The sequence below is a fragment of the Lithobates pipiens genome, unplaced genomic scaffold, assembly GCF_037356315.1.
Source record: "Lithobates pipiens isolate NorthernLeopardFrog02 unplaced genomic scaffold, aLitPip1_a1.2 Scaffold_25, whole genome shotgun sequence".
Taxonomy (NCBI): Eukaryota; Metazoa; Chordata; class Amphibia; order Anura; family Ranidae; genus Lithobates; species Lithobates pipiens.
Window position 1 is genome coordinate 5,499,922 of NW_027507787.1, and position 14,164 is coordinate 5,514,085.

A 14,164-nucleotide genomic window follows, 5' to 3' on the forward strand; every position below is an offset into this window, starting at 1 on the left:
TGTCACGTGAATGTAATGCAGGTTCCCTCGCATCCAATTCGCACATATGTGAACCCAGCCTTATAGTTGTTTATCTAAAAAATTGAAGACTAGGAATTCTCTTTGGGATGAAGGCTAAATTAGTGCAACAAACTAGTGATTGTGGGAGATTTTAGCCATACCAACCAAGGCTTATTGGCAGGAGTAGTGATTAGAGAGGTTGAATAGACTAGCATCAGAGGTGTATGCGGAGCACCTCCAATCTATAAACTTACACATAAATGGATAACCAATGGAACCTTTTGTGTTTAGAGAAGTATGAGCTGACACATATGCCTGAGAGTGGTTTACGTACAAATCTGAATGCCCTTTATTATCTATGGCCAGTTTTAAATATTCAATACCATCTCTGTCCTGGGTAATCAGTAATAAAGTGACAATCTGTTTATCCTTTTAATAAAAAAATACTGCAATTTATCGAGCTGTATTAAAGTATGTGCAAGCTAAACTATAATAGATTTCAAGGTAAACAACGTCAATATTTTTAGCAATGGGACCCCTTGGAAAAACGGGAGTCACCAAGGCTAAAAAATTGACATATAATGGAGCTACATCACCATACAAAGTCTTCAGAGTCCAAAATCTTTAAATATTATTTTTAATGCTTTTTTTATTTTTTTAACTGATTAATTGCTCTAATGCCACAGTTTCTTTCATCCTATAGTTAGGTTTTTTTTGTTTATTGTAGATTTTAGGTTAAATATAGTGCTAATTTTCTTTAATAGTACCATTTTTTCACTATTACTTACACGTATTATTCTTGTTTTTCTTTCATTATTGTTTCTCTTATGTGTTATTCTAATTTGTATATTCTCATGTGCATCCCTCATGAAGGGGATCTTCTGGGCCCCAAAAAGTGTTGGACTTATTGGCTTGGTTACACTATAACAAATTTGACAGCATAGAAATGTTCAGCCAAGTCTTCTCTATTTCAACCAATTGTTTCCTATACATGGGAATGTACCCGTGAGAGTTCATACTTTTGTGCCTTATGCATTTCCAGACAAATCAATGCGTACAAAAGCGCATGACACATAGGGGTTGATTTCCTAAAACGGGAGAGTGCAAATTTTGGTGCAGCTGTGCATGGTAGCCAATCAGCTTCTAATTTCAGCTTGTTCAATTAAGCTTTGACAAAAAAAAAAAAACATGGACGCTGATTGCGTTCTTTGAAGAGCTGCACCAGATTTTGCACTCTTCAGTTTTAGTAAATCAACCCCATAGAGGATTGCAATTTACAATTTGACTAGCAAGATAATGAGGCTATACTTCAAATAGTCATACGACCATTTATCACCACATTGGTGAATACAGGCACAAATATGTTTCTTACCTGTGGACAGTCTTTAATGTAATGACCTTTGTTGAAGCAGAGATGGCACAGGTAGTTAGGAGGGGGCCGCTTGCTGGGTTTTCTGTTCTCAGTGGAGAGTGAGATTTCTGAGAAGTGTTCCGTTAAAGAGCTCAGCCCATCCACAATGTTGTTCAGGGAGCCATAAGGAGATGCGCTCTTGTAAAGGCTGCTACCCAGTGCCTGCTATAGAAAGAAATTAAATGATTAGATCCTTTGCATGTTACTGTGCTTCAATTGTACAAACACCAGAAGATATCAATTACAAAAACGTACAAAGGTCAAAGGGGCTTTATAGCTTATTTCAGAAAGTAGATATTAACTTCTTATTGAAATATTTAAGTAAATTTTGACATGACTTTCACATTCTTACCTGCTAGTGCTTTGTATGTTCATTTTTATTATACACAGACCTGAAAATGCTATTTATGGTGGTCAACTGTATATTAGGGGATGTGCATGGCACTGCTGTCAGCTCAGAGATGAGCTATAGGCTTGTCACAAGGGAGAGGAGTATTAAGTGCATTTAGGTACTGCTAAACAGGATACTGGGGAACAATTTTTTTTTTTTTTTACTTTAAAATATACTGATAATATCATTAAATTAAACCAATTATGTTCACATACTATATGTGTCTATGAGCTAAAAAAAATACCCATAGTCTCCCTTTATTAAAGGAGAAGTACAGTCAAAGCTGATTTGGTTGTACTTCTCCTATGGATCACAGGAGTGCAGATAATTTTGCACTCATGTCACCTGTTTTCTGAAGACAGCTGTTGGCTGACATCACCAAGCCGGTCCAGGCTCAGGAAAGATCGCGGCCATATGGTTGGGATCCGCCCACATGCCTGGACTGACATCTGCGACGGCTCGGCTCTCAACGAGCCTATGAGAGCCCGAGCCAGTGATATATCAAATAGTGTCCACCCTGTACTGCGCTTGAACGGACAAGGAGAAGCCGAACATCTCCGAAGATAAACGGCGCCTGCGCAGTGAGCCCAGGTTCAAGCCTCGCCATCCAAGTGGACATAGAGTTAGAATAAAAAAATAGGCGAGCGAAGCGTGGCGAGCCAAGCGAGCCCGTGAGGGGCCCTGTTACTATGTGCAACCGTATGTCCACTTGGATGGTGGGGCTTTAACCTGGACACTTCTTCTTTGGAGACTTTCGGAGTCTCCTTCTCCTCCGTACTGCGCAAGCGTTGCGGGATGGGGTGATATCTTCAGTCATACTATACTTATGAGTAAAGAAGTGATATTTGCAGGCACAAGGTGATGATGAGCTAGGAATGGAAGCATTGCTATACAGTAGTACTCCTTATGGCACCAGAAGGCCTAAACTTGAATTGTTCCTTGTTTACTTTCAAAATCAAAAGACAAATTTTTAATGAACGTGCTGAACAATGTCCCAAAAATAAGGAAAACGTGACATTTACAACCAATTGACTTAATTTTACAGACATATTTTGCATGTATGACTCAAATATACTGTATATCGAATTATGTTACATTGTTAGAAAAACTCAATATGTACTTTGGCTGAATATGATATTGTGTTTCCACTGTTTTTGTCACCAAATGAAATGCAATGGTACATCACAGTCATTGTTTAGTGTTTTGCTGGGAATTGATAATAAGCATAAAAATTAGCTACATTTTTCCATGGTGGAAAATGTTTAGAAGACTTCGATGAACCCACCCCTGTGTTTGGCAAATGAAGCAGCTTTAGGGAGGTTAGAAAATTCAATATAAGCTGACAAAACAACTGGCAGACCATTGCACGGTGACTTCACTTCAGTGAAATACAAAGTGTAGCGCCAATGTATCTTGTAAAGTGTGTGCGCTGGTCGTGTCCACCCTATTGTGATTCTCTGGTGTTGAGCCGACTGCAAAAGGTCACCGTGTTGTTCTAAGATTGTTATTAATCAGGGCAGAGGAAACCTGGAAAGATTACTGTGTTACTGATCTCTATGATGCAATGGCTGTCAAATTCATTCATATCTGGATTTCAGAAAAATATACAAGGCTGGGATCACTTGGATTCTTTTCCCTATAGGTTTCCAGTCTATGCTGGGGGGCACAGAAGAGAGCTATATGGGTCCTATAGTCCTCACACGGTGAACAAGTAGGGCTCTTCGTTGTTGCCCCGATAGTGTGTGTGATTTCACTTTCTTAATCTAAAGTAGATCTACCCCAATCATAGCTGTTAAGATTTTAAAGTAATTTCAACTGGTGATTTCAATCTTTTTGAATCTGCAGCTTTCTTTAACCACGTAACCTCTGGAAGATTTACCCCTTTAATAACGTAGCCATTTTTTGCGATACGGCACCGCATTAATTTAACTGACAATTGCGCGGTTATGCGACACTGTAGCCAAATAAAATTGATGTAATTTTTTTCCCACAAATAGAGCTTTCTTTTGGTGGTATTTGATCACCTCTGCATTTTTTAGTTTTTGCGCTATAAACAAAAAAAGACCGACAATTTTGAAAAAAAAAACAATATTTTTTACTTTCTGCTATAAAACACATCCAATAAAAAAATTGTAAAATATAATTTCTTCATAAATTTAGGCCAATATTTATTCTGCTTAAAGTGGTTGTAAACCCTTACAAACCACTTTGACCTACAGGTAAGCCTAGATTAAAGCCCCGTACACACTATCAGATTGTCTGCTGAGTTTTTCCTTCAGATTTACCAAAACTATGTAGTAGAAGGGCCTGCCTGATTGCATACACATTGAAACTTCTAAGGTTTGACCTCATATTATATGGTTTTGGTAAATCTGAAGGAAAAACTCAGCAGACAATCTGATAGTGTGTACGGGGCTTAAGGCTTACCTGTAGGTCCAAGAAATATCTCCTAAACCTACACGGTTTAGGAGATATTTTTTTTTTCATTAACAATGTTTTATTGAAGTAAAGCACAGATAACAAAAAAACATAGTTTACAGTAAATAACACGTAGGAAAGTAGTTTACAGCAGCGTACCTACAGCTTGCATTCTATAGTACATTCAGTATAGAGTCCAGTTTTGTATCCAAACATTATATCCCCTGTAGCATTTAGCACCTTGAGTATCAAACCAGTAGCAGATTTATGCACTTAAAAATGGCGGGGTCTAACAATGGTTATATGCAGGTGTCAGCGTCATTCAGCCAGCGGTCCCACACTTTATTATATTTGAATGGACACCCCCTATTGATGTAAATACATTTTTTGTACGGCAGAGTTAGGTTAATGTCAGCTTTCCACTCCACTAATGTTGGTGGTGGAGATCTCATCCACTGCCTGGCGATAAGCTTTCTCGCAACAAACAAAGTTTCCTGCAGGAATAACTTAGTACTCCTGTCGAGTACTCCTGGGTATACACCCAACAAGCATTGTTTGGGGTCCAGACCAACAGGTGTGCTCATATTGTCATGCAGAAAATTCACTACCTGAATCCAAAACCCTTGCAGCACAGGACATGCCCATACAAGATGGAAAAAGGTGCCTGCGGCCACTTTACACATTGGACAACTAGGGTGGACCTCAGGTTTATATTTCGCTATTCTAATCGGGGTGAGGTAAGCTCTATGCAATATAAAAATTTGGGTCATTCTATCTGATAATTTAGGGGACACCTCCCTGCACGTCTCAAGTGCTTCTTCCCATTCTTCATCTGTCATGTGGTCTAGGTCCCTCTCCCAGCTAACCTTCGGGGCATATGCAACTTTGGAGGCAATTGGAGCAGATAGCATATCATAATATGACGAAATGAGGCCCTTGGGATCTTCGCTCTTGGCCACAGAGAGAATGGGGTTTGGGGCAGGGTGTGGGTATGTTCCTCGAGGGAATTGTGCATTAGTCGCATGTCTAACCTGTAGGTATTGAAAATGCATGTTACATGGGAGTGCAAACTCTTCCTGCAATTGAGTAAAGGGTTTGGGAGTGCTGCCAGAAATTAAGTGGTGTAAATAAAACACCCCACACCTGCTCCATAGTTCCTGCCCTGGTATAGTAACAAATTCCCTCATATGATTATTATTCCACAGTGGGGTGTAATCAGTGTAAATTGGGATTCCCAATCTACCGGAGGCTATATCCCAAATACGTCTGTATTGGTGTAGAAGGGGTGCAGTGTCATCTCCTAAGCTCCTACATTTTGTGCCCATAGTAATAGCATATAGTGGATCACCTGTGCGTTGAGCCCATTTAGGGCAGATCAAGGTCATGAAGCGGTCACCATCAACTTTGTCAAGATGAAAAAATTGGGAAAGCTGTGCTGCAATGTAGTAGTGGTTAAAGTCTGGTAACGCCATACCTCCCCTATCTGTCGGGTTCTTGAGCTTTTGCCATGCCAGCTTATGTCTATTTTTACCCCACACAAAGGGGCCTAGAAGGGCTTCTAGTTTCTTAAAGTACTTTAGAGGGAGGTATATTGGGGAGTGCCAAAGGGTATACAACACTTTGGGCAATAGAATCATTTTGATGAGATTAATTCGACCCCACACCCCCAGTGGAAGGCGGGACCATGTACAGAGTTTATTTCTAATTAGAGAGAAAAGGGGTTCAATATTCAGGGCTATATAATCTCTCGAATCTCTGGATATATACAAACCCAAATATTTAATTGTTGCGGCTCTTTGCAAGGGAAGGTCGCTCTGGGATCTGGTTGGGGGAAAGCTGTCTAGCGGCAAAATCTGGGACTTATTCCAATTAATTTTAAGGCCAGAAAATACCCCAAACTGCTCTATAACCATCAGGGCTCTAGTCAAGGAGGAGTCTGAGTCAGAGAGATACAACAGCGTATCATCTGCATATAGACTGATCTTCTCAATAACATGTCCCAACTGTAGACCCTTAATTACTGGATCAGCACGTATAGTGACAGCCAGAGGCTCCGCCGCCAAGGCATAGAGGAGCGGGGATAGTGGACAGCCCTGTCGTGTACCCCTACCAAGATTGAATAATGGGGAGGGCCATCCATTTGCCACCACTTTGGCCATTGGTTCGTGATACAAAAGCCGCACCCATCGTATAAAATTAGAACCAAAACCATAGCTCTGCAGACATTTCCACAAATATGGCCACTCAACGGAGTCAAACGCCTTAGCCGTGTCAAGTGACACGACCACTCGTGTACCTATTTCCTGATGTTGGGTTTGCAGATTATTGAAAAGCTTTCTGAAATTAAAGGATGTGTTGTGGCCTGGCATAAAGCCCGCCTGATCTGGGTGGATAAGTTTAAGAATAACCCGATTGAGGCGCAGAGCAAGGATTTTAGCTAGAATTTGAATGTCCACCTGCAACAATGAGATGGGACGGTACGATTCCGGGAGCAAGGGGTCTTTCCCTGGCTTAGGTATCAGGACTATAGTGGCCTCTTTCATGGATGCAGGTAGTTCAAACGTTTGGAACAAGTGATTGTAAAGTATCAACAGTTTGGGCGAAATAACCTCAGAAAAATGTGCGTAGAATTCTACCGGCAGGCCATCCGAGCCCGGTTTAGGAGATATTTACTAAAAGACAGTGACAGCAGTCTACAGTGCATGCGCCATAGACAGTGGTGCGCAGGCGCACTATCGGCATTAGCGGCATGCTGCTGCTAACGGCGATATGCCATTAGTGGCGGCTCCCTGGCGCATGCACGGGAGTGACGTCATCGCTGCTCCGGCGCTGTTAGTGGCTAGAGCAGCGATACCCGGAAGAAGATGGATGCTCCGGACTACAGGGGACAGCGGTGACATCGCTGGCTCCTGTGTCAGGTAAGTGACACATAATGGGCTACTATGCGATGCACAGTAGCCCATTATGCTTTACCTTTGCAGGGAGACAAAGAGGAAGTAAACCCATTAGGGTTTACTTCCTCATTAATGATTTTGGTTAAATAAGCCTATATTGATTGATTTACGTGAACGTTATAGCATCTAAAGCCTATGGGATATATTTATGAAATTTTGATTAATTCATTTTTCTCTACTAGTAATGGTGGCGATTGGTGACTCAAATTGGGACTGCGATATTGCAGCGGCCTATCAGACACTTTTTGGGAACTAGTGACACTAATACAGTGATTAGTGCTAAAAATATGCACTGTCATTGTACTAATGACACTGGCTGGGAAGGGGTTAAACATCTAGGGCAATCAAAGGGTTAACTGTGTGCCTAGTCAGTGTTGTTTTGTACACAGTGTGCTGCTTTCACTAGGGGAAGAGATCAATTCTAGTCCCTGCTTTGCAGAGACACAGGATCAGTCCCTTCCCCCCTGTCAGAATGGCGATATGCCTTGCTTACATAGGCGTATCTCAGTTGTGTGTGTTTTACCGATGATCGCCGGGTGCTGGAGGGCATCGAGCCCCCCGGGACTCGCAGGTCAGCTTCTACTGTGAATTATCACAGTAGAAGAGGCTCGCTGGCAGCGCGTGTGTGCCTCCTGCAGATGGAAGTGCAGAACCACATATATATACATGGTCCTGCACACAGCTGCCGCCCTGTAGCAGTTAGCCCTTGTACACACGGTCGGACAAAGTTGTCGGAAAATCCGATCATTCGGAACGTGATGACGTTCGTTCGTTATGATGGGAATACGTTCGGGCTAGTAGCCAATAGCTTTGGTCTCGTAATTTGATCTGAGCATTCGTGGCACTTTGTCTGATCGGAATTCTCTACAAACGATCAAAGTCCGATTGGATCATGTTGTGGGAAAATTTTATATCCAGCTCTCAAACTTTGTTGGTCATTCCGACGGAAAAAGTCAGATGGAGCCCACATACGGTCGTATTATCCGACAACACGGTCCGATCTGACATTTCCGTCGGAATGTCCGACCGTGTATACAAAAGTGGCAACTGTGACACTTTCTTCCATCCGTGTTGTTATCTTGACACCTGTGCCACTGATGAAGACTACAAGTGTGCATGCCAACACAAACTGCTCAAGCATGGTTCACCCTTGTTACTATCAAGAAGCTGGTCCAGAGCAATGATGTGCACAGCAGGCAGAAAGTGGATAAAAAAGGCTGCAGGAGATCAGCTCTGGGATGCAAAAAAAGATGCTTAAAAAGGTGTGAAAACTGTAGTTTGTGGAGGAAAATTCGTTTTACAACACTTTAGGAAACTAAATGGCCCATTTATAATGGAGAGTGGATACCACTATCCTCCCTCCACTGAGCACTGCAGTGTTTACTCCATATCACATCAATAGTTTATGCCTGATTTATAAAATGCAGATTACTCAATGAAATCAGCTCCATTCCATAGAAGGTGTTCTGCGTAATGCTTCAGAAAATTCTCTGTGATTGGAAGGGATCTCAGTCACATGACTTTGAAAGGTCCACCATACTGTCTTCCTCCAAGAATTTTTTATTTTTTTTATTAATTTAAATGAAGAGACTTGGTTTGCTCGACCCACTGTGCTCTATACATTTTTTAAAAGCAGCATTATGGCTGCGGTCAGGGCCGTTTTTAAGGCAGGGCAAAAGGGGCAGATGCCCTGGGCCCTGTTATTGTTGTGGGGCCCAAAGCAGCTGCCTCCTACTTGCCAACTATCCCAGTATAAATGTCCTTGTCTCTTGCTGTGTCCCGATATCTCAGTGTGAAGTGCTGCTACTAATGCTGCCCAGCTCTGCCCTATGTGATCGTGTGTAGGCAAGTCCGTTTCAGCAGAACTCCGTTGAAAAGTCCTTCAGAGTTATTCAGACGGAAAGTCCGGTCCTGTGTATGCGGCATAACACTTCATGTCCTGATGACAACCTGTGAATAATTCTTACCAGTGGATGACAAAGACAGGAATAAAAACCTGACAATGGTTCTAACCCCATCCTCCTCTATAGAAAACTAAAATATGTCATGGAATTTGTCTTTCTTAGTATTCAGTGGTGCCTTTAGTGTTTAGTGAATCCTTAATAATGCCTATGGTAATGGTGATACAATAGCAGGCCTTTATATCTGAGTTCAGTGGCTGGCCCTTTTTATTTCAGACTGGCTCTGCTTGGCAATGCTTGTTATATGCAGTTCTTGAGTGTGGAATTAGGTGTGCCCAGTGCTGAATAATAAAGGATCTTTCTAAAATAGATGTAAGTAGATGTGACAGACATTCTGGATAAGCAATTCCTTGCTTAGTGGAGACAAAGACAAATAGACACACTTGGCACACTTATGGTTAAACCAGTGCCTGCCAAGGCCTGGAAATAGCCTGTCTTTTGCAGTGCATTCATATGCAGGGCTCGCCTCACTCTAAAATAGCCACAGACTAGGATGCTGAATTTCATTGGCACTATTTAAAGCATGGTCTGAGATTCCAGCTCTCCATTCACAGCTAAGAATGGACAGGCAGACTAGTGTGGCTTTCAGCTTTAGTGCAACGTATTTATGACTATCCAGGCACAAATCAGTGTAGATGACTAGTAACTACCAGGGGCGGACTGACAACTCATGGAGACCCCGTAGACCCCCGGAGATTATGGGGCCTCCAGGCAATCAGAGATTATGGGGCCACACAGTATACACACACACAGTATACAATCATACAGTATACATGTACACAGGGGCGGACTGACCATTCGGGCACTCGGGTATTGCCCGAGGGCCCCATGCCACTAAGGGCAGGATTAACATAGGGGCTATTGGAGCTGCAGCTCCAGGCCCCTTTCTCAAGATAGGCCCATTTGCCCAAAAAAAAAAAAAAAAAAAAAAAAAAAAAAAAGATTGACTTCGAGGATTGTAGCTCGGCAATCAGGAGTCACAGAGACCCCACATTTGGAGGGTAGGTAGCTAAAGGCCAACTCCAGCACTGGTTTAAATATGGGGCTGCTATCATCTATGGTTCCGGAGATACAGGGCTCATTGCACAGCCTGTCAGAAGCTACATACAGAGCGGCCAGTTTAAATACAAGCTGGAACATTGCAGCAGACTGAGAGGATGAACTCTCAGTGCTTATAATAATTATTTGTATATTACTTATGATAATTAACCCCTTGCCACCCAGGCCCATTCTGAGACTTCTCTCCTACATTTAAAAATCATCATTTTTTTTATGCTAGAAAATTACTCAGAACCCTCAAGCATTATATATTGTTTTAGCAGACACCCTATGGAATAAAATGGTGGTCTTTGCAACTTTTTATGTTACACGATATTAACCAGTGCCTACCCAGGGACTGACTAGTATCTCTCCCCAGCCTGTCCCCACACACCCTCTCACCTGCTGACTTGTAAATGGGGCAATCACTCCCGCAGTGTTATTGTGTTCTGCCAGTGAATACAATTAGTGTTGCTAACTATAGCTGGCAGCACTGATTGTTTTGGGAAAAAATTGACAGGCTGGTTGTACTCAAGTCGGTTAATAGGTTGACTTGTGTAAAACCAGCTAGCCCATACATAGATCGACTATGGCTGGTCTCTGCTTAATTGGTGTAATTTCAATCCATGTCTGGCCCGCTTAACCACTACGCAGTCCCTAAACATCCTTCCACAAACCTTTACATTTTTCCTTCCCAGATTACTTCATCCTCCTCTCCTATACATAGTGCCCACTGTCATACTCTCCGAACTTCTCTCCTATACATAGTGCCCACTGTCATACTCTCCACACTTCTCTCCTGTACATAGTGCCTACTGTCATACTCTCCACACTTCTCTCCTGTACATAGTGCCCACCGTCATACCCTCCACACTCCTCTCCTGTACATACTACTCACTATCATACCCTCCATACTCCTCTCCTATACATAGTGCCCACCATCATACCCTCCCTCCACACTCCTCTCCTGTAATTACTGCTTACTGTCCTACTCTCAACACTTCTCTCCTGTACATAGTGCCCACTGTCATACCCTCCGCACTCCTGTACATATTGCTCACTGTCATACCCTCCACACTCTTCTCTTAAACATAGTGCCCAATGTCATACCCTCTACACTCCTCTGCTGTGCATACTGCCCACTGTCATACCCTTCACTCTCCTCTCCTGTACATAGTGCCTTCTGCCATACCCTCTGCACTCCGCTCATGTACATAGTGCCCACTGTTAGACCCTCCACATTCCTCTCCCTCACCTGCACATGCTTCCCACTTTTATACTATCCATACTCCTCCCCTATGCCTCTTAACCCACAAAAACTGTTCTTTAAAATTATACTGAATATCCTCAATATTACCAGCTCTAGAATGGGCACACATTTGTTAGTTCAACTAAAGGAAATCTCACAGTTCTCATATTTGTTCTGCCCCATTATTAGTAATTTAATTTTGTAATTACTATTGTGATGTATAGAGGAACACGGGGATGTCAGCTACTCTAAATATAGCACTTGTCCCCGCTCGGCACAGCCCACTGAGGTGTCGGGAGGGGACGGGATGCCCCCGGACCTACCGGATCTAGTGATACAGAATGTATAGTATATAGCAACTGGGCCCCAGGCCCATAGGCCTTCTCCTTTTTTTTTCTTCTGTTAGTAACTCATGTTATTCAATTTACCTGGGCACTTCCTGCTTGTTTTATTTTCCTTTTGCCCGTCAACTCTCTGTATCTTATGTACAATGGTTGTTATCAATATCTGTTATTGCATTATATTACAATAAAATCATTTGAAAACTAAATATAGCACTTGTAAAAAAAAAGCGTCCCTGAAAATATTTTTGAAATGTTGACTATGCACTAGGCACTGCCCAAGGGCCACAGGGTCAGTAGGGAGCCCCAGTAGAGGCTCCTGTGATATTAAAGCGGTAGTAAACTTTTCTAACATTACTACTTTTTAGAGGCCCTGGGGTCGGTTATGCCATAATGTACAAGTATGCACACCATATTAGCACATTAGGGTACACTTAAATTGTCAGACTGAGCCCTCCAGTACTGTGCTGTGATCAATCCGGCGGGGCCCGGGCACTTCCATCTTCACCCGGTCTTTCTTCTGGGTTCTGTGCCTTGGTCACTTGCCTTGGCCAGGCTGCGTTGATGTCATTCCCACACATCCTCATGTGCATCTTCTTTCTCTCATCCCCCCTTTCTATCTCATCCTCCCTCCCTTGCCCCTCACATGTCTTTCATCCCCTTTCTCTCTCGCTCTCATCCTCCCTCTCTCTCTTTTATTTAATTTGTTATAACAAAAAATAGTTAGCATTTTTATTTATTGTTTCTAAAAGGGCCCACCACAATCCTCAGCACCAGGCCCATGATGTTCTTAATCTGGCCCTGATGCCACTAAGGGGCCCCATCAGGATTGCCATCCTCAATAAAACCAGGGATAGTATGTAAAAATCTGTGTTTTTTTAAAAATCCCAAGATTATAGCTGCCCCCCCCCCCCCCCTCCCGGTACCTTTTCAGTGTGCGTATGTGTATTCTGTGTGTGCATACTGTGTGTGTATATTGTGTGTCTGTGTGTGTATACTGTATGTGTGTGTGTATACTGTGTGGCCCCATAATCTATTGCCTGGGGGCCCCATAATCTCCTATTGCCCAGGGGCCCCATAATCTCCTATTGCCCGGGGGCCCCATAATCTTCTCCTATTGCCCAGGGGCCCCATAATCTCCTATTGCCCGGGGGCCCCATGAGTTGTCAGTCTGCCCCTGCATGTACACACAGTATACACAGACATGTTTCTATTGGCTGAGAAGGTACTGGACAAGTGGGGCAGCTATAATCTCAGGATTTTTAGACCATAAGAATGTTGGTAAGAGACATTTCAGAGTCAGATGTAAAAAAAAACACAGATTTTTATATACTGTCCCTGGTTTTACTGAGGCTGGCAACCTTGATGGGGCCCCCTAGTAGCCTGGGGCCCTCAGGCAGTGGCTGAGTGGCCGAATGGTCAGTCCGCCCCTGGTAACTACTAATGCTTATAGGCTCTGGCTCTGCTTGTGGCAAAGCATTTGTGTATCTGCAGACTTCATTGCAGGAGTAGCTATGCAAATGCAGGTGCAGCCTGGACACCACATCCTTTTTTCCTGCCAGTTTTCATGCAGAGTGAAGTGAATGTGTCACTAAGACTACATTCACATTGGCAATTTTGGTCTGTGTGAATTGTAGCGGCAGAGATTCTTGCTGCAGCTCTGAGCAGCTAGGTGCGGCCACAGACCCCGTTCACTATACCAACAGGTCGCCGGCAGCTGCAGCTATTCGCACAGCCAGCAATTACCTGCGGAGATCGCTGCTGGATGCACACAAAGTGCGTCCAGCAGTAACCATTGCAGTTAATTGCTGGCTGTGCAGAGAGCCACCAATAGCTGTGGCTGCTGGCGACCTGTCATTATGGTGAATGGGGCTAGTGGCAGCACCTAGCTGCTCAGATTCGCATCCGCTTAAATCACCAGTTTGAATGTGCGGTAAACTGCTTTTTCCACACTGGATAGTTAAATAGTTACATAGTTAATCTGGTAAAAAAAAAAATCCATCAAGTTCAACCAACAGAGAAAAAAACAAAAAAAACACACACACACAAACAGAAAACCTCCATATACATTTTCCTATACCCACAGTTGATCCAGAGGAAGGCAAAAAAAACAATAAAGCATGATCCAATTTGCTCCAGAGGGGAAACAGAATCCTTCCTGATTCCCGAAGAGGCAATCAGATGTCCAGTCCCTGCATCAACTTTACCTATACAGTAAATATTGGTATATAGTTATATTATCTAAATTTAGGAAAGAGTCCAGACCTTTTTTTAAACAATGGGCTGGCCAGAACCAGCTCTGGAGGGAGACTATTCCACATTACTGTGGTGAAGAAACCTTTCCGTATTTGGAGATTAAATCTCTTTTCTTCCAGACATAAAGAGTGTCCCCTTGTCCTCT

At 42.9% G+C, this 14,164-nt stretch overlaps 1 protein-coding gene across 2 annotated transcripts in view; it reads right to left on the reverse strand.

Moving 5' to 3' along the window:
* Positions 1 to 14,164, reverse strand: part of ZCCHC24 (zinc finger CCHC-type containing 24) — a 183,699-nt gene that overhangs the window by 104,432 nt on the left and 65,103 nt on the right. Inside the window, exon 2 of one of the 2 annotated variants that reach the window (XM_077453989.1) lies at positions 1,373 to 1,573. In XM_077453989.1, the coding sequence (XP_077310115.1) occupies positions 1,373 to 1,573 (201 nt within the window). Of the gene's footprint in view, positions 1 to 1,372; positions 1,577 to 14,164 lie in introns of both variants that reach the window. The other variant, XM_077453988.1, reaches the window with a different exon arrangement.